The 24397-nt window shown below is 43.7% G+C and overlaps 1 protein-coding gene across 3 annotated transcripts in view; it reads right to left on the bottom strand.

Annotated features, from left to right (window-relative positions):
• The window catches only part of lypd6 (LY6/PLAUR domain containing 6), a 31203-nt gene that overhangs the window by 4237 nt on the left and 2569 nt on the right, over positions 1-24397 (bottom strand). For 2 of the 3 annotated variants that reach the window (XR_011191254.1, XM_015358608.2), the window contains exon 2: positions 3450-3637. Coding sequence is in view for 2 of the 3 variants with exons in the window: in XM_015358608.2 (XP_015214094.1) it covers positions 3450-3567 (118 nt within the window). In the remaining variant the exon portion in view is untranslated. Of the gene's footprint in view, positions 1-3449; positions 3638-4189; positions 4283-24397 lie in introns of all 3 variants that reach the window. The other variant, XM_015358609.2, reaches the window with a different exon arrangement.

Here is a 24397-nt window from a genome sequence, read left to right as displayed (position 1 = left end):
TGTCTGCAGGGAGAAAGGCTAAAGCACCTGTAATAATACCTACTGGTAACAACGCTGATACTGACTTTGTTTTATATAGCACCTTTAAAAGTAGCTTCTCAAAGCGCTTCACAGTAAGAAAAAGATTCCAGGAGATAATAATACAATAAACAATACTACAATCGAACAATGGAAAGCAAGAGTTCTGAGTGTGGCAGAAGATGCACAGGGGAAGACATGGGCATGAATTTCGTCAAAACCCTGCTGAAGAAGGAGGTTTGGAGTTGGGGTGTGAAAGGGCTCAGGGAAGGGGACTCCGATATCCTTGGGGATAGAATTCCAGAGCTTTGGGGCGCAGCGGGAGAAGGCCCCGACATCCCTAGAGTGTGGCTCGGGGGACAGAGAGGAGGCCAGGGTCAGATAAGAAAGGCTGGGAGGTGGGGAGCAGGAAGGTATTAAATCAGACGGGTGCTGTGCTGCCAAGCCATGTGGCGTGCGCGTGAAAGGGAGCGAGGAAGTTGGGTTTTCAGAATGGTGTACGTTTGCAAGAGAGACAGCTTTTTGAAGCCTGTCCATTTGTTAGTCCATCAGCACAAGACATGACCCCTTCCAGAATCCCAGATTTCCACACCCATCACGCGGCACCAGGCCGCGGCTCAGCTCCCGCTGCGGTACGAGCCCGCCGAGGCAGTGGCTTTCATGTGGGCTAGTCAGCGTGCTCGCACAAGACCACGGTTTCACAGCCGCTGCTAGAGTGAACAGCCCGAGAAAGAGTGCGCGGCGCTGCGAGCAGTGTGAGGAGCACGCTTAGACTCTCGCAAAGTTGCCCACAAGTATGGCTTATCACTCACATTCTTCCTGTCGACTGCATCCCAGTACGGGCCAATAACTTTGACAGATATGCTACTTTAGAAAGAACCTGTGGCAGAGAGACGGAGAGTATGACGTGCACCACTGCAGTGACACATGCATTCCCCTCTGTCCTGACCGTAGTGTCCTTTCCAGGAGGATCGTGTCCCTCGGTCAATACTGTACTATAATCCTCCGCCTGGAACAGCCCGGGCTGACAGAACTGAGAAAACTCCAGAACATGACAGAAAGAAAAGGCTTTTCCTCTCCCTGTTCTTCCTTGGAAAACAACCACTTTGTGACCAATAAACACGAGCCTGAACACTTTTCCTGTGCGGTCTCTTCCCTTGCGGCGCACGGCAGGAGAGCGGGCTCGGGGCTTCAGCGCTTGGTGTCTTCCGGAGACGTGTGTGGCACCACGAAGCGGCCGGCCCGTCAGTCTCAGGAGCCTGAAAGCAGGGCTGGCTGCGGGACACACAGCTGCACGGGGTCTGCTGGAAATGTCATGCTCAGGAGGGATCAGCGGCTCTGTCGCCGAAGGAAAGTTTCCCCTGGGGTCAGCAAGCTGAACAAAAGCAGACCCTGCTACTTAATTGCTTCACTAACCACAGAGATTAGGACAGAATTTAATCTGAGCAGAGACTTTTACTCTTGGAAAGAAAAACAACCTGTAACATCAACCAACAGATCCGCTGGTTGTACCTGCGTGGATTGTCAGTGGGAAACTGCTCTATGTAACCGGACTATTGAGGATATTGGCACGTAAAGATAAGTAGAAACACAGGCTGTGAAGGAGAAGAGGCCGTTCGGCCCATCCTGCGGTAAACTGCTTGCAGCAGTGGTGCCGTGCTTTCAAGGTTTATTAGGGACTGAAGCGTGGGAAACATGAGCTAAACGATACCAGTTTCAAATCACCAGTGGCCGCATCTTATCTGTGCAAAAGCCCACACAGAACACTCTGTTCAGGCCACTCTGACTGTGACCGAAACGCTGCCAATTAATTAACTGCATTTGTACTCATCACTGTTTTATACCCGGGCACTCCAGTTCTTTAATGCTCTGATGAGTGCTTTCAGTAATCAAATCAACATTGATATTAATTCATCTTGGAGGGGGAAACAAATGCTCATTAGGAGCAGCACAGCACGGAGGCTGCAGCTAGCCCCTTCACTGGCTCCTCCGACCTGAGGGCTCGGGATACAAGCCTGCTGCGGAGATGGGGAGCGCCGTTAGCCACTGGTAGACGGGGGAGGGTGAATGCGCGGGGGCCTTGTGACTGGAGCCCTGGATGTTATTGATTACCCCCGGTGCTGAGCTCAGCGGAGATGTGGGAGCGGGGCGCTTCAGCACTTCAAAGGGCCCGCGGAGAGGAGCAGCGCACAGCTGCGGCCGGGTCTCTCTTGGCCGCGGATCACAGGAGAGGGACAGGCCCCCGCCATCTGAGCCGCGCTGCCCTGGCCCCCGCCGCGCGGGCAGCCCTTCAGAGAGACACGGCGAACATCACAGGTTCACGCTCCCCATTACCAGGCCCTAATAACACCCTCCCCTAACCGCTGCTTTCAAGGCCTGGGCGCTCGGTTCCAACCTGGCTTATAGGGTTTCAGCAATCAGACACGGCTACAGACACAAGGCCATGCAATGAACAGCCAAGGCCAATGGCAAGGCTAGAGTCCCTCTGGCAGCCTGGGGGAGCCCTGTCACACCCTGTCATGAGGCTAATCGAAACAGGATCCGCAGCGCCTGCAGAGGGGTGATCTATGGAGCAGGTGCTCTCCGGCACACTTTAATCTGGCACCCGGGCCAGGCATGGCTCCCAGAGAAGCCGCTTATGTTTGAGGAAATATTTGGGTATCAATTAAGACTGAATGTTTAGAAGCTCAGCCACTGCACTTCCTTATGACACTGTGAACAGCAGGGCGCCCACATTAAAATGAGCGGCTTTTCTGTCGCGCGCCGTGGGGCTAAAGCACACTCCGTGGTCACTAGTGGCATTAGAATATGGATTAATACGAGTGTTATATTCCAGCTGAATCAAGGAGGAACAGGTGGCAAGTCGGGTTGTGCCAAGTCTGGGACTGAATTTAGCAAGAACTCTTGCATACAGTGGCAGGGGCTCTTGTGGAAATCAAGACCCGTGTAAAACACCTCTTCCAAGAGGAATGCATCTTCAATGCTGCACATTGGTGGTGATGGAGGAGAGTCCCCATTACCTGTAAAGCGCTTTGAGTGGAGTGTCCAGAAAAGCGCTATATAAGTGAAAGCAATTAGAATTATTATTATTATTATCTTCTCCAAGACCATGCGCCCATCTCCACACTGGGGCATTGTTATGGGAATCCTAGTACAGATGGGCTAAGAAGTGAAGTAGAAGTGCCTCCTACTATCCATCTGCATCAATTACAGCAGCAGCCTGGTTCTCCTTGTTGATCTTCGCCTCAGTTACGACCAGGCTCAGCTTCTGAGAGCTGGTGAGCTCAGGCTACAAGGTCATGGCACTGTTTAACGGACATGTTCTTCATTCAAATCCAGAAGGGCTATAGTAATTTTGAAAGAATTTCATTTGCATGCAGCAGTGCCTCTGGCAGTAAATACAAGCCCCCGTTTATGTGCTGAGGTCTTACTTGAAGGATGGAGATAGATGATGTCTGTGGCTATGAAGTCCCGTGAGTGGACAGTTTTCAGCCAGTCGGTGATCAGACTCAACAGCAGGACCCAGGCCAGTGTAGGACAGGGTTCCATCGCTGGGTGCAGCCTCACTCATGCAGACCCAGATGGCCGCCTCCTGCTTCCCCGATCGCCAACAAGGCACCTACAGAAACAACACAACGCCACTTTTATTTTTTAAAGAAAAACAAAAGATGATTTTTTTTCTCTGTGTATATTTTCTGTGAACGCCGATAATGTTGCACAGCCTGAACAAAAAACAATTGCAAATCCAAATATGTGATAACATTATAAATGTTCATGTTACAATGTTCAGGAAAAAAAAATGATAATGTTTTTCTGCATCTGCAAATGGAAACATTGCAGAGCCACTTTGACCTTTGGGTTTTTTACTTTTCCATTGCACATTGTCCCTTCTTTCTGCCTGTTCCCTGGCAGTGCTCACTAAAATAAATGTATTCAGGCTGAATATTAATATTCTCCATACAGAAAAAAAAATTCTATGTTCTATATTCTTGTGAAACTTTAATCTGGCCCCACTGTTTTTTCTGGTCAGAGAAGACGCTTGCATCATGTGAAAAACCATGGAAACAACTTACTGACAGAGGGGGTTCATATATGTGTTAGTCAAAATTTGAAACAGGAATAGCAAAGGTTTGTTTTACTGCTAGAAAGAAGCCAGGAAGGCTTGTATCACCTGAACACAATCGGCATTCCACCATATTCCTCCAGCCTCCAGAGATCAGGAAGCCCAGTAGCCTGGAGGATTATCTGAATGAAGGACCTAGTACTGTACAGAAGAGGCACAGACAACCATCAGCCTGAACCCACGTTATGAAAAAGGAATTACATCATGTGGAAGACATTCAAGGATTAACAAAAATGATGTCAGACTCAGAATTTCTATGACAGAAGCAAGGGGAGCCCTTACAAGTGCCTTCACAGTGAGTGAATCTTCTCAATTAAATTGCAAACCTTAAAAAAAATCTTTGTGCTTAAATTAAAGACTTGTTTTAAGGCTCTGTTACCGTGATCATTCTTGTACGTGCAATTGAACTTCATGCTTATTTTAAGAATTCGACTGAACAGCACAGTGTTTAAGCAGTTGAATGTGGCACAGTGATTAGAAGGACATAAATATTCTATTTGACTTGCTTGTTAGGCAGGATCTGAATGATCCAATTTACTACCGACAGCTATGGCATTAAAAATATGAGGTAATTAAATGTAAAGCATATACACTCCTGCCTTGCCCAGGGGGAGATACATCACGAGCCGTATCACAAGCAGACGAAACAAAAGGAAATACTCCCCTGGGTGTCAGACTAAACAAAGGACTGCTCTCTTGGAGCTGCGAATATAAGACACCAGTCCTCACTGTGGAAATCTAGTCACTGAGGCCCAACCTCAAGAAGGAACAAACAAGTGTAACCCATGTAAAAATGACTGGGAAGCAATTAAAAACTAACAAGCTGTTCTCCCAGTATCCACCCCAGTATCTCCAGTACAACAGCAACGTGACATGTTAGCTTTTAACATTTCATAATTCTGCTTAAAGGCAAAGAAAAACTAATGTAATAGCAATGCAGGACATTTTTAAATGCCAAGAAGTTTTTTTCTCAGGAGGAATTCCTTTTCTAAGATTTTCAAGCCTAATTTCAAGACGTAAAGTGATGAGAACTGCATTTCAATACTGATCAAACACAATGCAGCGACTCTCCTTTCTGTCCAGGAGAAACCATTAATCTGTTTGGTGCTTTGCTGCACAGACATGCTTGATCTAAAAAGGAAAAACAAGCTAATTTCCTGCTAAAAACCTAGAAAACAATAGATGGAAATGAGCGAGAAATATAAATAATAAAAATAATTAATGCAGCCATCAACCAGTAAAGAACACAGTGCAGTGATACATCAATCCCAATACACAGTGCAGTGATACTAGGTGTGCTTTTGTCCATTATTGGAAATTAAAAACACAGTCTGGACCTATGAAGTGTTTCTCTGATGCAGATCTGTCTATACCCCAAAGACCACTCCTCCTGGACACTGGTGGGGCAGGGGTTAATTCATTATTAGACAGCTGAAATCCCCATTTAAGCCAATATGTCATCCGTGCACACATTAAACACCAGGCCCCAAAGTCAACAGTGCTCAGTTAGTCTTAGACAGGATCCAGCCTCCTGAACACTGGCCCTAGTTCCTGGCTAGCAGAGGCACGTTATCCTCGCCCCAACAAAGCCGGAGGCCAGCAGCAGTCCTGCTTGGTTTGTGGCGCTCCTAATTCTAAACTTTACTTCCATGCCAGTACCCAAAACAAAAAGGGCTGCTGTCCCGCGATTAGAAACTGCTCTGGTGAACTGAGACCAGGAGCTCAGAAATGGCCTCGTGTCTGACCCCTGTAATTTATATTGTCCTTCTCCACTTTGGCAGAAGAAAAAAAAACGTGTGTGTGTGTTAGCCGTGCCTTAATGCGGCATTCCTAGCCTGGAAGTGACCCATACCAGCCTGGTCAGCATGCTCAGATGGCTCCCCTTGCTGTGTCCCATGACCAAAATGTGCCCACATGTTTACCCAATCTTTCTGGGAATGGACATGTAGAAACAGCTTATTTTGACCTTACAATAACAAAGCGCTTTCGGAAAAAAGTCCAATGAGGAATTTAAAATGCAAAACAACACAGAGTTGTACAGTAAGTGCTTCTCAAGCCCCAGATTGATTGGTGTTTCATAAAGGTGCGAACTGTGCTTTAATTAATGACAATGCTCAGTTAATGAATGAATAAATAAATGTCGATTTCAGATCCTAAGGAACTGGTTAAGGTGATCTATCAAAAACAATTTTCTATACCTGCCTGACAGGGACAAATTATTCAATTCAGTCCAATAGTGAACCTGTAATTTTCTCAAATGAAAATATCAATGTTAAGATCCCTTCCATAGCCTACTTGATATACAGTACAGGGAACTTAACACATATCAAAAGAAATCACATAATTCTATATGTTTTCAATGATAGAATATTAAGCGGATCATCTCCTTGACAGTCGTATAAAAACATTACTATACCATAGATGAAAACTGGCCTAAGTGTATTTTATACAGTAATACTCTCATCATCTGATAGATTCATTCACATTAATCTTTTTCAATGGCCCACATCTTTGTGCAACTGCAGTACAGACAATTCCTCCCACCAAAAGTATCTTGAATTGTTTGAATTTAAACACAATCTAGAATGTAAATTAGCTTTTACATAAAACAATGAAAATCAGGCCCATAAATCCTTTTGTTGTCGTTCGTAGCCAAGAATTATGACCGTGAACATTAAAACAATCTTTTATAGCACTCAACAGTAATGCCATGTTGTACACAAAAAGATGTCTGTGTAACTTTAACAGCTCTTAAAAGCTTTGTTACAAATATCAAGCAATATTCGATACTAACTTGCTTAAGGTATTAAGGTCCTTGGTAAACAATCCTTTGTGCAGCCCACTGCCTGAGAAACCTGCTGGTGATCTTATGAAGGCAAGCTCTGCGAGACAGCAAGCAGAGCCCTATCAGTGCATCTCCTGCCTCAGGCTACTGCTATGATCTTGCAGCGCAGCACATTATATTAATGCACATAATAAGCAGTACCAATCTGACACAAAGAAACAAGAACAGTTTGAAGTGTTTCAAAAGCTGCAGTCTAATCTCTCTCAAGTGAGAACTCGTGCCCTGCCCTGGTATTCACCATACAGTCTGAAGGTGAGATCACGTGTTCACAAAGCAATGTATAAAACTACCAGAACTCAAAACTCCCAACATCATAAGATCGTAGATGAAATGCCTGACCTTCTTTTGTTTGAAATGTGAAATTAGCTTCCTTATGATGAATAGACAGTGCTTAGAAAAAGTATGCAGTGCATACAGTATTCATGCCCTGCTCATGTTGTCCCATTTTGTGAAGTTACAAAATTCTCTATACACGTTTTAAAAAATGTACATAATTCCAAACACGAATACTGAAGCTGACGCATGAGGAGAAAAAAACTAAAACATGCTGATTGCATCAGTGTTAAGATTCATAAGCTCAGTATCTGGTGGGAGTTCCAGCTGCAAGTCCTTGTGGGGTCAGTCTCTACCAACTCGCCACCGGCCTGGTGTTGTTCTGTCTCGTTCTTTAGGCAGATCTGGTCAATACGATTCTCAACACGAATCAAGTCAGGACTTTCTTACTCTTAAGTCACTCCAGTGGAGCTCTGGTCTCGTTCTTTGGGCCATTGTCCTGCTGAAAGGTGAATTTCTGTCCTAGTTTGTGTCTACAGCAGGTTTTCCTCTATGATTAGCCAGTATCTGTGTTCCCAGTCCCAGCTGATGAAGCAGAACCATGACACTACGCTGGACGTTAGAGATGGTGCCGACACAGAGATGCTGCACTATGTTGGGTTTGTGTCAGATGGAACTATTGTGTCTAAATGCAAAGTGTTACTGTACACTTTGACTGGTCTGACTAAACTTTTTTGCCACATGTTTGCAGGTGCTCTGTTGCAAAGCCCACTTGGGGTCGGATATTTTGAAGATCCAGACTAGCCCCCTGCGGAGTGATCGTCTGGACTCTTGGACTCCATCATGTGTCAGAGTTGAAGTTTCCTTAATCAGTTTCCTCCTTGCCTGGCAGCTGAGTGTGGAGGGATAGGCTGATCTAGGCAGTGTCCTGGTGCCTTGCACTTAATGCCTGACTTTATGTAAAGGCTCATTATGGGTCTTTAAACAGCTTTTATGCCTTTCTCCTGATCTTGGCCACAGCAAAGGGTTTGAATAGTTAGGCAATCCTTATTTTTCAATTTTAGTTTAATTATACAGCAAAATGTCATTTACTTACTTAAATGTGAAAACTGTTAAATGATCTGATAATTTTACAAGATGCTGTATAATTATTAGCTTCATTTTCATGTGTTAGTACCAGTACTACTTTTATTGTCATGTAAAATGCTTTTTGAAAAAGATTCTTTAGCTTAAGCTCAATTTAAGCTTTAAGCCTGTAAATAACTGTGAAAAAAGTGTTAAACACTTACCGAAAGAAAACAGCAAGTAATCCACATTCTTCTTAATCAGAAAATTATGCTTTTATCATATACCATGACATAACAACTTACCAAAACTCATTATGTTGTCAAATACTGTACATGTTCATATCCAGTATGTACACGCAGAGATAAGACAAACTTTCATCTTGCCTTGTGATAGTATATTTTTGTAAGCTGACGAACCCTAACCAAACACTTTCACAGCTGTTGGCTGCCAACAATGGCACTGTGCCTGTTCTTTACCTGCCTGGGATTTCTGAGCCTCCCCGAGTCAGTAACGAACTGGCTGCAGCAAGTGAAGATGTGATTACTATCATCTAGTGGGAGACAAGAGGCTAGTCCCTGCTAACTGCTGACCATCTCCCATGGGAATGAAAAGACAGGACTCTGGAAAACTGGGAAAAGAAAAAGGTGCTGTACATGCTGAGAACAGCACATCTGCCTCTTGTTATTACAAAACAGCTTGGTAACTCTTGAAGTGTAGCCAACCGAATATACAAAAATATTCCAGCCTCGCAGAGCTTGACTTGTCTCTTCGCTCCAGTGGAGTCAGCGCCACGTGGAAAAGTACAAGCTGACATATATAACACACATGATCTTTCACTTCCCATTACCTGAAATGAAGACACCAAGATATCTGCGGTACTTTTGAAAAGAACGAATGGTGGAACAGGAGAAATGGCCTTTGTGCCACAGGAGAAAGGTCTTGGACCGCCCTTGATCTGGACTCTTTGAACAGCAGCACACACTGGTCCAAGACCTTTCTTCTATCCTGTCATGAAAACACTCGTCTATTTCAGGCCGCTAAGGGAAGTCTGAAGACCGTGCATCGCACCTCTAACGTTACCCCCTAGCTGTCCTGCAGTAGTGGGAGGACTTGTCTGAGCTGTGGGAAAGGTCACTAGCAGGCAGAAGCCTCCCAGTCTTTCCAAATACCAAGCCAACATCGCCAGAGGGTTTGTGATCCCTCTATAATCAGGCCATGCAATTAATTGTCAAACATAATTAGTGTGCAGCGCTGGTCCTGAATAGAGCTTATTTAATGGTATTGGTGCTGGAAAATTACACTTTCTTCCCTGGGCTCTTGTTACTGAGCTAATGGGGACGCCTGCACACTCTGGGTGGAGCCACACGCTGAGTGCCAAAACACGCATTATGGAAATCAGGAGATCATTATGGAAAATATATTTGTTTAGATCGCTGTCCTGATTTTGCAGTGAATCTTCAAATTTAACCCACTCACATTTAAAAGAATGTTTTTATTTTATACTCCTTCTCCTAAGAGAAGAACAGTCACAATCACAACTAGCATCACAGAGAACCACGTAGTACAGAGAGCGGAGATGCAACAGAGACTTGAAGGCAAGGAGGAAGCAGGGTCCCAGAGAGACACAGATGCCTTATTGTCTCCAAATTCCAAAGTTAAATCAGAAAAGTTCAAATGTTGCCTGGCAAAATTATATCTTATTGTATATTTTATAATATAAACATTTATAATGTACCAAAGAACGGTATTCTCTGTCACAAGGTTATGAATACTTTGTTTAAAAATGTTCCGATTTCGACAAGGTTAAGCTGTTTTTCTTCTTTTAGTGCTGCAAGATTCAGCAAAAACATCACCCCGAACACCAGGGATCTTAGGAATGACCTGTGCAATTCTGTTAGCGTTCCCCTTCCACATGGAAATGGTTTTGGGAAGACAAATTCAGCCCAGGTTTAGATGCCTTAATGTCCCAGCTGTCAGGCATGAAAACAGTCCTGTGGTGCAAAACATATCAAGCAAAATTCTTCCTTGCTGGACAAACCCATTTTCCAACGAAGGCTGAACTGTGTTTTCTGAGAGGAAGACAAAAATGTAGAATCATTTAGATTCCGGACCTAAAAAACAGACGTTCATTGACAATGGGATAAGGATTCGGTTTCGTGGCTGCAGGTGCCTGTACAGATGTCTGGGGGGTCTTTCTGGTGCCCCTTTGAAGACAGTTCTTACTTTACATGTTGTGCCCTTGCAGGGTGTTTCTGGGGAGCAGTTTGAGGTTCATGTCATGGCACCCCTAACTGGCGTGTTCTTTCTTAAAGGGTCAAGCTGAGAAAAACCACTGGCTCGTACGCTATATTACCGTCGGCCACTCAAGGAGCCTCAATCAGAATGCAAGACTGACCTGTTTTATTCTTTCTGACAAATGGAAGATAAACCAAAAAGTGAATATATCCCAGCACCAAGGCATACAAACGTAAGGCACGCTCCTCACCGTGTTTATTTGCCACTCACCTCAGATTCAGATTCGTCACGTTTCTTTCATAAAGTAGCAATCCGTGATCTGACCCAGGCTCTGCTATTAGGATAAGCAACCATTATATCTTGCTTTCCCATCAAAGACAGCTCTCTAGTCTTCATCTTGCTTCATGCCATCTAACTCAAGATAGGTACCCAAAAAGGTCAGCTCCACAGATGGGAAGGAAGGTTATACATTTCACAGCTCCATTAATGCATGTATGTTTATCCATGTTAGTATCACTAATGGAATTACATTGCTGTCATATGTAACAAATGGCATTTATTACCTAGGTTTACATCTGAATACTCAAGTTTAGTCTCAACTCTGCAACACGCTGTCCCAACACTCACTTCCTCTGGCACCTGGACAGTTAACGTGCTGTTGAAGGCAGTACTGTACGCTGCTGCTTAAAGAGTACAGATGCCATCAAGGTTCCTTTTAATTCCAGGGCTGCAAATTACCATCATTATCTCTGTGGGAAATGGAATTTAATCTTGCCTGCCAAGCACTTTGGGGCAATTCGAATACAGTAAAAATACCAAACAAGCACTCTTATGGTTGCATCATGCGCTGTGGCTACAACAGCGAGAATTAAAGGCGGCCAGGGATTTCCTGAAGAAAAGGACCAGACAGTGGTTGTGACAGCCTCCTCCTCCCCTGCTACCGTAGGTGCTGTGCTCACAGGTCAGCGCATGGCAGACACCCTACACACACGGCCTCTATTCTGGTTTCCCAGTGAGAAATACATGCACTTCACACAGGTAATCTCCACAGGAACGCAGAACTGAAGACTTGAGAGAATCAATTTTCATTTAAGTTCCATACCTATACAAGAACATTTCTGGGATTTTTTATCATTCTTATTAGTACTAATACTACTAGTACTTACTAGTAGTCATACAATAGGAGTAGCAGGGTAATTTGCCATATTCTTTTTTACAGTATCTCGAATATCAACACATTGAGTTTATTCAGGAATGGTGAAGTCAAAATGTGGAAAACAGGAGCAGACTGGAGCATGTTATCCGTCAGGGAAGCCTTTTCCTGTCCAGAGGTCTTTAGATGGATTTAGTAAGAAACTCAAGACTGTTTGACCATTTCTGCTATAGTGGCAGCCTTGGGACCCTGCAATCACAATCCAGGGATGAGATTAGAAAAGGGAAACAGAATGTGAGAGGATATGGCACAAAAGGTAAATATTTAACGAAGGAAGATGTTGTTAGAACAGTAAAATGTATCAGTAAGACTTGATTTAGAACATTGTTTACAATTTTGATCACCACCTGACAGGTCCAGAGAAAGATCAACCTGATGCACCTCTGGCCTCCAAGCAAGAGCTGTGGAATAGCTCTGTGACTACGGTGGTTCCCCATCCAAGACTTCAAAAACCTCAGAGACTTTGTCAGAATCAACAGTGAGACACAAACCAGGAGGCGCCAATACCACAGATTCTTTCAAGAAGCTACTGGAAGAGACGCTCAGACCAGTTCCAGTACATATCAGTGTCCAGATGGGCTACAGTAAAGGGGCCGAATGACCTGCTTTCATTTGCAACCCTCCTTATGTGTTTCTGACAGAGGTGCCCAGACGTGGCTAAAGAGGAGCTTGTGAGACGAGCACTTCATCTGAGAGGTCTCTCCAGCGGGCCATCACCTCACACAAGCCTGTCTTCAGTTCCCCCGAGACCCACCCTGGCAGGACTGTGAGGGCGAGTGGGAGAACACTGGGCTGTGTTCCTGCGGTCCCGTTCCCTGACCTGGCCATTGACACTGTTTAAAATTGATCCCTTTCCTCAGCCAGACAGCAGCTGAATGAATGATCCTTATATAAGAGATCTTTACTAATTCATTTCTGGGTGAAGGTGAAGGCAGCAAGCAGCACATTTATTCGTTACAGCAACCTAATAAGAAACTGGACGGGAAAAATCTTTCATCCGAAGAACTTTAGCACAAGGAAAAAGAAAGAATTTTACTTTAACATTTGGACGTCTCTACTGAGAGCCTTCTTCATTGCAGTTCGGTGGATTTGGATCAGAATGGGAAACGAGCTTTGAATTCCTCATTTTTATTTCTAAAGTAAAACATATTTCCATGGGGGCTACAGCTGGACACTTCATCCACCTCTCCCTTCCTCTGTTCTTGGAAATCTACGTGGAAAAACAGCTTTGTGACTATATTCTCAAATTCCTGTTCGGTTATTGAGAGTAGAAAACTAAGCTTAATTGTTCCTTCTCCTTCTACAGGTATCTTTCACTGAACAGGTATGAAAGCCAACGGCAATATAATTACACAATACTTAAACATTGAAAAGGTACTTGTTCCAGCTGCATCATCTAGAAGTGGTGTGCTGTCATTGACAAATGCAGAGACTTTCCACGCGGAAACACAACACAAGCTCCGTCATATTCTGCTACCATTCATGGCATTACTTTTCCAGGGACGTTGAGGAATATTGTTTTGCTTTTGAAAAAAAAAATCATTATCATTCAAGAGGCTTGAGCTGGATGGATGTGGGTTTTAGAGCTCACATGCAAAGTGATAATGGTGGGGTCTGTGGGATCCTGCCTGCTTTACAACAGTAACAGAGAGCACTGTTTGCATTCCAGTGAGCCTGGTTTTCTGCCAGGAACAACACTCAGAAGTGACAGGTCCCCTTTTTGGCAGGCAGGTGTCATTAAGCAGATCCTTCTTATCATGCAAATGCATTAGGGAAACAAATGAAGAGGCTACAGAAAGCATTTTCTGTACTTGCTAAAACCACCAAAGGCGCTTGTAATCTGCTCATCTGAGATGTCAAGAGCTAGAGAGAACCGGTCTAATCCTCCCCTAATTAAAAGAAACAGCGATTTACGAATATGCTTAATTCAGCAGCAGATTGCTCCTGGTTGTTTTCTCTAGTCATTCTAAATTCTTTAAGTGCAGTCTGTTGAAAAAGTATCCATTTGTTAAAACAGGTCCCAATGAATTAGGCCCTTATTTTTAGAAACAAACGGCAACCTAAAATCTAGCAAAGTATGTGGGGAATGAAACACGTTTGGTAAATAATAAACCTGAGAGAACAGAGCTGTTTATTTTGTCTGAACAACTACAACCTTAGCAGAAAAAAATATTTTTATTCGATACCATTGGTTGGCCAAATCTAGAAAGCGTTCCAGAAACTAGTTAGCTCTGCACACAGCGCCTTGTGCTTTGTGTGAGGCAGTAGGAGCTGTTTTGCCAGACACTGACAAATACAACCTCCGTGACTTTGGACCCCCTACAAACAGCACAAACGATGAAACCCACCTCATTCGTTAGGGCCGCGTTTGTGCCGTTGAAAGTAACTTCCCGGGTGTTTTCGTTCCCGAGATATAGCGCCTTGTTTTTCGGAAGGGGGGGGGTCGTCACTTGTGCTGTTCGTAGGGGTGGGGGCAACTTCACGGTAGGCAGAAACACATGGGGAAACCCGAACATCCGAAGCTCCGTATCAGCTACCGCCGTTTTGATTTGTTTCCAAATTCAAATGAAACATGCAACACAAAGGAGAACATCAGCTGAGGCCGCTTCCAGAATACCACAACGCCCACCAAAAGCCTTCTTCCACAACCCACCTCGCTAGAGCCGACGGAAACGGCGGTAAAATCGAAAAGCTGCCACAAAAGCTCCTGGCTCAATAGATCAATAGCGCCTCTCTCAAGCTGCTGCCAGCCTGAAACGAGATACAGTATCGCAGTGTCATGTTTGAGGTCATGCAGTAACCCTTCAACGGGAATCCCTCCCAGATCTGCCCATTTCTCCCGCTGCCTTGAGACTCTGCGGACCCGTCTAACCAGACTCGGGAGGCTCACTGCCAGCAGAGCAGACTCGCTGACACCGGGTTCCTCACTTTCTCAACGGCGCTGCGAAGACTTTCTGTAAATAGGACACGTGGGCTGGCATGAATAAAACAGTTGTGCAAAATGAACACCTGTTTTCCTTCTGAGAAAACAGCCGGAAAACGTTGGGGGGAATGACAGATCTTGCTGGGAGCAAATTTAAGAGATAAGAAACGATTTAAATGTGTTTGACTTATTTTTTTAATCTAAGGAATTTTTTTTCTGTGTAAAAAAAAACAGGACGGTAAAATGAATACAAGGGTTTTATGAGTACAGTCCTTCAACTTGTGGAGCAGCCTCAGAGATTAAATCGCCGCTATTATATTCACACTCAAAAACTGCACCTGGTGGTTTTTTTTTACAATCCTTAAAGGATTTTCTTGAACGTGGTAGCAAGTGCCTTCTAATTATGTTATCAAGAAAAAAAAAAATTAAAGATCTGTGGTTCAGAGAGAAGTGTAGAAATGTTTGATATGTACTTGTAACTTGTGTGTTTGTATTTGTATCAAGAGGCGGCTGCGATTTTGAAGGACAAGTGTTGATGTTGGAACAATTTATCAGTGGTGCCGGACCGAATTATCCCCGGAAAAAGTGTTTTGCTTCAGATATTCTGTCTTTGTACAAGACGCCGTAGGGCTGCGAACAGCTCGTTTCCATAATAAACAGGAACCACTTCGTTTCCAACTGGCCGAGCTGAACCCAGTACCCCGCCTGCTGCAATGTCAATGTATTCTTTCATCGCATTAGTGTTAGAACTGCAGCAGTTGTAGAAGAAATTGTATTGCGGGATTTTTTAACGCATCCCATGAACAACTCTGCCGATTCTTTTTTTACCAGTTAAAAACACTAAGCCACTTCTATAGTACTGTAGTTCGTCAATGACCCCAGAGCCCCTGTCTGGCGCATTTCAGTGCCACGGTTTGCTACCGGCAGTTTCGCGTTACTTCCGTCCTTATAAAAATAATACCATGAAAGAATATATTGGGAATTAACGGCGCAAGAGCCGTTGAATGACAAGTCCAGGCAACATTCTTTTCAGAAGAGAGGAACTGTGCAATAATCACAATTATGATATTTCAAATAATTCCTGTTAATAAATTCTAAAAGCACACACTAATCTCAGAAGGTGATGTTCTGCGAAACTGGGATCTGCTGATGATGCACTGCCGGGTAATTGCATCTTAAAGGGAGGTATGTCGTTGGAAAATAAACACGGAAACCACTAAAATAATACCGTGTAATGCGTGAAAGGGTTTCGTATGTACAAATGGCATTTAGCGCTGTGCGGTACAGTACGTGCCGAGTTTGACACCCCTGGCGTGGCGCTACCAGAAGCGAACAGAGTTACAGCGGACACCTCGGTCACCCGCACGGTAACAGGCAGCCGGACTGTCAGCGATACCTGTGTCACGGTGGCTGTGGAAAACACAAGTCATCTTAGACTCCAATCACCGTGCTCTTAATTGAAATCCTACATGTGCGCGCAGCATAATCCCGTATCGTTCTTTGAAGTACTTTAAGTCAACTGGATAATTTTTTAATCCGCTGGTGGCTCCATGTGAAGATTAAAAGGATTAATTACGTAACTCCTAGTCAGGCAGGGGACAGGCTGAAGCTACAGTGCTCTCATGTCGGCCTATCACTCTTTATTATACTGTAGGAGGGACACATGTGGCCGTCTGGGCGTTTTAGACTGTAATTACAACCTTGGGGAAGAATTTTATTCTTTAGACTGCGCAGCGCTGCCAGGATTTGTGTCTGACACCATCTTATTGTGCCTACTGCCAAGACCTCTGCTGAACTCCTGCAAACATTCTTAAAAGCAAACGGACTGTGAAAGAAAAGAAAACTCATTTCGTCCACAATCACATCCCAGCTGCTGAGAAAGGACATGTTTTTCATCCTGTACTGACCATAACGCGATAATGTGAGAGTTCAGTCCCTTTGCAACAAGAAAATACAGTTGCCAGAATGACTTTTATGCCTTTTAATGCCAGATTTCAAAAGTACAGTGTTTTGCATGAGAACGCTGAATGGAAAGCTCCTTCTGCTTACCTTTTGCTTGGGTGTTACTGTGGCAAGTCCTTCCACAGGTCTGTCTGAACAGAATGAGAGACGTGTTTTGAAAAAAAAAACTGTTAAACTGTGGTTATATCACAGACATGACCGTCAAACCAAGGCACTACACAGAAAACGGGCCAGGGTAATGATGAGTGCTGTACAATGATCTCCAGACGTTATGATTTCATTAAGGTGTATGATTTGTCATGAGCTTAACTGTAGCATGACTGAAGTGCTGAAATGCTCCAATTTGAAAGCAATCGGCACTTCCCCTTGCTTAGGGCAGATGGATACAGAGCCCTCAGATGGAATGATGCAATCTTAATCACCTCAGAGAGGAACGCAGCATTGCTGTACACCACCAAAATATTAAGCTTAAAATAACAGGGCAAACACATGGGCTCATTCAGCCATATAGTTACTGTATATAACAAAGACCAACCACCGTCAACTGGAAAATGAAGATCTTATCACTGAGGGCACTGGCCAGGACCAGTCCTGACACCCAGGCGGGCTGTGGGGGACTAGGCACAGAAATACAGAACAGATACAGATACACACTGAGGTTCTTATTGTTTGCTTAACGACAAGCAATTCCAGGATGACACACGATGTACACAGGTTTGACAAAGGAAACAGCATACGGGTGCAATAAAATAAACGTCTACGTGCTGACAACAAGGTATGGCCAAATACGAGTGGAACACAATGCAAGGCGGAGTTTAAAAACCTTCTGACAGGCGTGTCTGAACACCATGAGTTCATGAGAAGTTACAGCTGACAGAAACATGCAGGACTTCATTACAACAAGGGCTGTGCACGTACATCAACCCCCCACACACACACACTGCCTACGTGTGTCTGACAGTGTGGGAGCAAAGCAGAGCAGCAGCTCTTCCTTTTGGCAATACCTCAACAAACCTCATTTTCTTGAGCAAGCTTCCGAACATTAAACACGCGCTTGACAGCGCCAAGATACAGGTGGAAACATTCAACTACACATTCTCATTCTTTTCCTGAATTCAGTATCTCCACACACAGCGCACAACGCTGAACAGTTCAAGCTAAAGTAGTTCACGTAGGGAGCTACGTCAGCAGGCGTAGACTGCAAAGGAACAAGTAAAGGTTTATTCCTGCTGAAAAGAGAAGAAATGAAACTCCAAGTTTCAACATTTTGACACCCGAAGAAGACTCCACAGCTGAAAGATTGTTTCTTTTCTTCTCTTTTCATCATGGAATAAACCCTTACTTGTTCCTTTACAGTTTAAGCTATATGACTTTGTTAACATTTTTTTTTATGATGGAGTACAAGAACTTCCAATCAACCACAACACAACATCTGGAAAATCCCACATCCCACTCCCCATCCCTCCCATTCCCAGCCATGATGGGAATACACCCTATGCTCCTGCATACAACCCCAAAATCAGACACAGAGGAAGAAATGACGCCAGAAGTTCATCTAAAAACAGCGGGCACAGAGAGCTGCCGGCCAGCTGCCTCAGCTCAGGGCAACTGTTAGACTCTCGGACTGCACCGCGTCCATCCCGATGCTCTGATATTGTGCGACAGGAGGGTGTCATTTTATAACCGACACAGCCTTAAAACATCCTTTCGGAAACCTTCTTCCTGCAGAGAAAGGTCAGCCTGTGGCCCTTCCACTCCAGCTATTACATGACAGGAGAAGGGTGGGAATATTCCCCAAGATTCAACACTAATAATCCAAAAACCCTTGCCAGCCTGGTAGCGTCCTAAGTGTCCTCAACGACAGCATGATTGAAAAGGGGCTGGAGATCAGAGCCACGGACGTTGTGCAGGAGTGAAGGCCTGTTACCCAGCGAAACGATTGAGGATCTCAAAAGAATCAGGAAGCACATGGCCGAGCTGGCCTGGGCTGAGAGGTGGAACCACGATGAGCTCTGTTTTCAGGGAGGCTGCGACAGTGGGGGGACAGGAGTGCCCCACTGAAGCCAACTGAGGCCCGCTGGAGAGGCAGGGCCCAAGCCAGAGAGATCACCACGGGCCACGGATCAGAGCACCCAAGCCTTTCCCAGGCTTCACACGACGTGACTTCTCCGCAGACAAACGAGGAGTCACGAGGCTGGGGCTCGAAATGAAAACCCCCGCAGGACTCGGCATTCCACCTCACATTCCAGCACCGTTCCCAATTAGCCCTTCTCTCCAGCCCATTCTATGCTGCCTCACACTCTTCCCGGTGCTCAGTATTAGGGTTTTCTTGGCTAGAGCTACTCCCAGTCTCATTGATATTTACTACTTGGTTTTTTGGCTTCCTGACCCTGGTTTGTTCTCCGTCTACGTCTCCCGGTTTCGGTTTTGGTACTTTTGCTCTCGTTCTGGTTTTGACTCTCGCCTTCCTCACATTCTTTCGACTACGCCTTCTGGAGTTTGCCCTGGTAGGGTCTGCATAGGGTCCTCACTACTAATTCCTAAGAGCTTCGCCGTCACAGCTGCGGAAGAAGACGGGAGCGCTATCCTCTTGAGCTCTGGGAAGAGCCACAGTGCAGCCAAAAGGCAAAGGAGCTAATTAGGACCGAGCAGTTGTTCTCCCTTCATCCAGGAGCTGGAGTGGACATGCTTCACGGCACTAGAAAAACCCTCTATCATTCATCAGAGACTTTAGATCACTAAAGGCTGTTTAATTAGTTGTCTGGGTGTGGGGAAACTCTCTTTAATGTAAATGTTTTTCTAACAGAATAACAGAATGCGTAGTACTAGCTGAGCTTCCATAACCAGAAAAATGTGGTATTGCTCATGAATACTAAAATGCCATACAGTGATGAATTAAGAGGTTCTTTAGCTCAGATCAATACTTTCAAATGTTTCTAAACACCCTGTTCTCAGGATTTATTACTAACACATAAGGGAACTTGGAGCTGGAAAGCGGAGAGAGAGAATGCTTTTATACAGGCTGTGTATTACTCTGTCAGCACATTGTGGAAAAAAATCACTTCATTTCTTTAGACAATTTCTCAGACACTTCAGTTCAGTTAAGGAATCCTTTAAACTCATCTACTTAAGATATAAAGCAGAAAATATAACTACATATTCAGGATAAAACAATATCATTTTAAACATGTTTCTGCATTTGATACAATCATGAAGACTATGATAGATAAGGTACTGTATGATTAGAGTGGCTATATACTCCATGCCCTCATATAAGAACACAATTACAATAAGCAGGAATGTTCACATGTGGTGGGAGGACAAGCTAATTGCAGAAGCTCCACAATCCCTGCGAATTACATGCATGGCAGAGGGGTAATGAGAACAACCTCACGTGTCCTGTACTAAACGACAGCTGGTACCGTCTCTGGCAGCCAGAGCCAGCCCAAAACTATTCAGAAGTCCACAACAGGTCGGAGCCGCGATGAACAGTGTTTAGCTGGAGAGCGTGCAGCCGCCGCAGTGGAGTGGCATGCTGCGTCAGAGCGCTCCCACCTGGAAAAGCTGCTCTTTGTGGGAAACCGCACGGACAGCTGAGCCCGGCATCGGGGCTTTATTAGCATCCAGCCGGGAGAGAGGCGGCTCTCTGTGACGGGGACAGATGAACGGCGGGAGCTGAAATGCCACCTGTGCCAGTCAAGTGTCCCTCCAGACAGGGGACGGCACGTCTCCCCCATGAGACTGCTTCTGCTCCGGGCTCCAGCTTCAGTGTTTTACCGCCGGGCCTCGGTAACGGCCCAGCTTTGGGTAAGAGAATGCTTGTATGTGAGCTGTAAAGGAAAAGAGGTTCCAGACTGACTTTCTCCTGGGTAATAAGAGAACATGAGCACGGCATGCTTTGCAGTCTGTGAACCACTGCGTCAGGCGAAAGGCAGGATTTTTCTCCTGGTTGGAGAACACTGTGTATGGACCACCTACAGCATAGTGCATGCAGGGCCCGTCTCTCTGAAATGCTCTTGCTTGGGGAGACTGTATATTCAGACAATTATTCAAAGGAACGTTCCCTGATGCTGCTACATACTACATTTCAATTTCATTTTACAGTTGTTTACATACACCACAACACGTAAGAAATGACAGGAAATTACCAGCTGGTTAGGCTGCTAGTAGATACAAAGAACTCAACCAACTTTTTCTTGAAGGAAGCCAGGGCTTGTACTTTTTTCAAATAAAAAATGAATTACAAAAATCTTTTCAATTACAAAAGATATTTAAATAAAAACAGAGTAACAGTCATGACTTCTGTGGCACGGTACGAGTAACCCCGACAAACCTCCAGTTTACCCCACACCCATTTACATCCACACTGAACACATATGTAGGCAAACTGAGAATATAAAACATGTTTTTCAAGCTTTCCATTGAGATATTTAAACCCTCAGAGAAGCGATGATCCCTCCTTATTTTTTTTAAACTTTTTCTGAGTGGTCAACAAATGATAAAAATGGATGATCAGTTTTTCAAACCACATGACAATGAGTCACACAACTCAAATTAGAGGCTGAATTTGTACAGATCAAGCCAAGAGTACAGCTTCAGATAAGCCACATATCACAAGAGAACAACCAAAACAAAACGCACTGCCTGGTCTGCTACCGAGACATTCTTTACCTGCAGTCAGTGTTGCACGCTGAAACTCTACAGTACAGTACAAAAAAGCAAAGCAAAAGCTGCTTTTCTTCCTGGTCCCCTTCTTCTGAGTCCCCTCTGGACTCAGACCGCAATCATATTTACCTTATACAGCACCTTTCCTGATGCATCATCCTGTGGTGCTTTATAACAAAACATACAGAAGAGTCTGGCATCCACAGATGAACTCAGATGAAAAGCTCGAGTATGAAAGTGAGGTTCCCCGTGGGATTTGAAAGAGTGGTCTGCTAAGAGCTGGGAAATCAGCAGTCTGGGGACAACAGGAAGCACAGCCTCCCTCAACTGCAGATCTCTAAACAAAGGGTCCCGCTTGGTCTCAGTGGAATGGGACATGTTTTAATTGTTGTGGGTTTTCTCATTTGCCCTGTTCTTGTTCTTGCCCTGAGGTGATGGAACAAGGAAGCTACATTGAAACCTCTTTGTTGTCTGCATTTAACAGCAGCACGACTAAAAATTACCAATTCTGGATATTAATTCCCTGGTTTCCTTAGCAAATGCTACAGTTCAAAGCAGTTCCTGAATTAAACATTTTTGCCTTGTTCAGCATTAAAATATATTCATTTTTTTGCTTTGATCTATATATTTTTTACAGGGACTGGGATAACAAGCATGCCTGCTAGAACCCATTTATGCAAGTGGAAAAAAACATCTACAGCACGTCTATGTGTTTCTTTCACTGCAGACTACAGGCTTTGTAGTCTAAACCGAATTCGTGTCGTGCCCCATATTACAAAACACTGTATAAGAAAAAAAAGGCTCAAGCATCTGAGTTCCTCTCTCATCTCAGCTAAAAGAACAAGCATATCTACACATAAACTGCATGTTTGTGAACTTTATTCAGAGGAGAAAAGTCCCAACATTTTTCTTCTGTTTTATATCCTGAACTTTCTTAGAAACAAGTGTTGTCCTCAAATAACACAAAAACCAAAAGAGGTGATTTAATTTAAATTGGTTGTTATTTCTAATAAGTGACTCCACGATTGAGCAATACAGATTTTAACCCATAATAAAATACAAAAGCATGTTTGATTTATTATAATTTGAATGACCATGGTATGTACAGTATAAAACATATTATCCCCTTCCACAGTGCCTGAACGTTCTGTTTACATAGCCAAGGAACAAAACGTATGTTAATAAACGGATGGTAAACTTTTATTACCCAGCTAACATAAACAGGCAGTTTATACAGCATAGTGTTTAAGACAGATGAGTGTGGTTAATCTGGGATCTTAACCAATACAGTCTGCCTGAAGTGCTCCAGTGAAACACGCCCCAATCCTCTACTCCTTTATAAACTACAGTATGTAGCCCAGCTAGTCTTATTTTACAAACTCCTTCATTTAATAAGTGGAACATTCCTCTGAAACCATTATTTATACCAAGAACAAGTGATGTGACATGTCAGAGGCAGAACCAGGAACACAGCATGATTGACTACTCAAAACAATTGCTTTGATCTAATGAAAAATAAAAAAAAACACTTTCAGTTAAGTAATTTATCAGAAAACCTTAAATACTGTGCCATGAAAAGTGGTTTTCCCAGTACTGCTGAACAAAAAGGAATAAAGCAATACCTTTCACTGTGTTGTGTCACACAATGCAGAGGAAAACCACTTCAATCTTTGCAAAGACTTATTTATCGAGTGCTCGTTTGTTTTGGGAAATTAATTGTGAGGATGTAGCTGTAATTGTGTCCTTTGACCTATTTTAGGACTACAATGTAGGTACAGTACGAACGTTAAAGCAGCTATTCTCTATTAAAAAAGCACATTCCCTGCTCAAGAGATACTGAATTCCTTCTTAGAAGTGTAATGAGAATCACAGGGCTCAATCAAAACAACAGTCCTGGCTGTGTTCTGCTCACACTCTACACAGTTCCGATTATCTACTGTTTAACTTCATTTCAGGTGCCAGTTCTTCCAAAATGCCCTGAGAACACAGAAGTCATTGATTTCACAGCAGCACACAGGCGGCAATCCCTATCTCAGGGTTCTCTACCAAATAATCTCTAAATACAGCCCAAAGCAATGGTAGGCTACAGCATGGCTTTCTATGAAACTATTTGCACAAGCACTTTATATGAAGCTTAACAATTTCTCCACATTGTTTTATGATGTAAACTCAGCAAAAAAAGACTTCAATTTACCAAAACAAGGTCCAGGTGCGCAGAAAGATATGCCGAGTTTTCATGCATGCAATGCCAGCGAGTGAAGCAACACCAAACCTACAATAATAGATGATCACCCCTATATGTCTATCATCAGACTCACCATCATTGCTTGTGCATTAGTGACATCATGTGCCCTGCTACATCTCACAGATGCATGCTGACACTATGCAGGTGTTGCAGATTCCTTCCTACATGTTCATGAAGTACTGTCCTGCTCAAACAAGAATTTTCTGAAAAAAACTATTAGCATCGGGATCTTTATGAAATGTCAATTTCCGGCTTTTCCAAGCAACGTCTGATACATGAACAGAAGACGAACAAGCTACCCGAAATTAAGGAAGTTGATGCTTTTTCATTTAGAATCAGCAGTCTTTCTGCTACAAATGAGGTATTTTTGGAAAAAAAAATAAAAATGCAGAATTTCATTTCTTTACATGTATAGTGATCAAGTTCACATCAGCTCTAACATTTTTAAAGTTAGCTAATATTTTAAAAAACCTGAATGAAGTTTTGAGTAGACACAGCAAACCTACAGACAGCTTCATTAAAAAACTACCATTGTTTTAAGGCAGATCTCAGCACAGAGAAAAATATATAAAAACACCAAAAAAGCATACCTATGATAGTAAAATGACCCTTCAATAAAAAACGACATCAAGTGACAGCAGATTTTACAAGAATTTTCTATGTTCTCATGATTAGGGAAAATCCACAGTTTGAATTCTCCTGCTTCCTCTCCTCCTTGTTCTTAAAGAAACAGACTGCAAAAACTACTGGAAACATAAACAGCAGAACGTAAAGCAAGATCTTTTTACTGCCACTTCCAGTCTTTATTTTCTAACCCCGTCTGGACT

This window comes from Lepisosteus oculatus, chromosome 12 (genome assembly GCF_040954835.1).
Source record: "Lepisosteus oculatus isolate fLepOcu1 chromosome 12, fLepOcu1.hap2, whole genome shotgun sequence".
Lineage (NCBI taxonomy): Eukaryota > Metazoa > Chordata > Actinopteri > Semionotiformes > Lepisosteidae > Lepisosteus > Lepisosteus oculatus.
The sequence above is the reverse complement of the archived record's forward strand: the minus strand, read 5'-3'. Positions and strand labels throughout refer to the sequence as shown.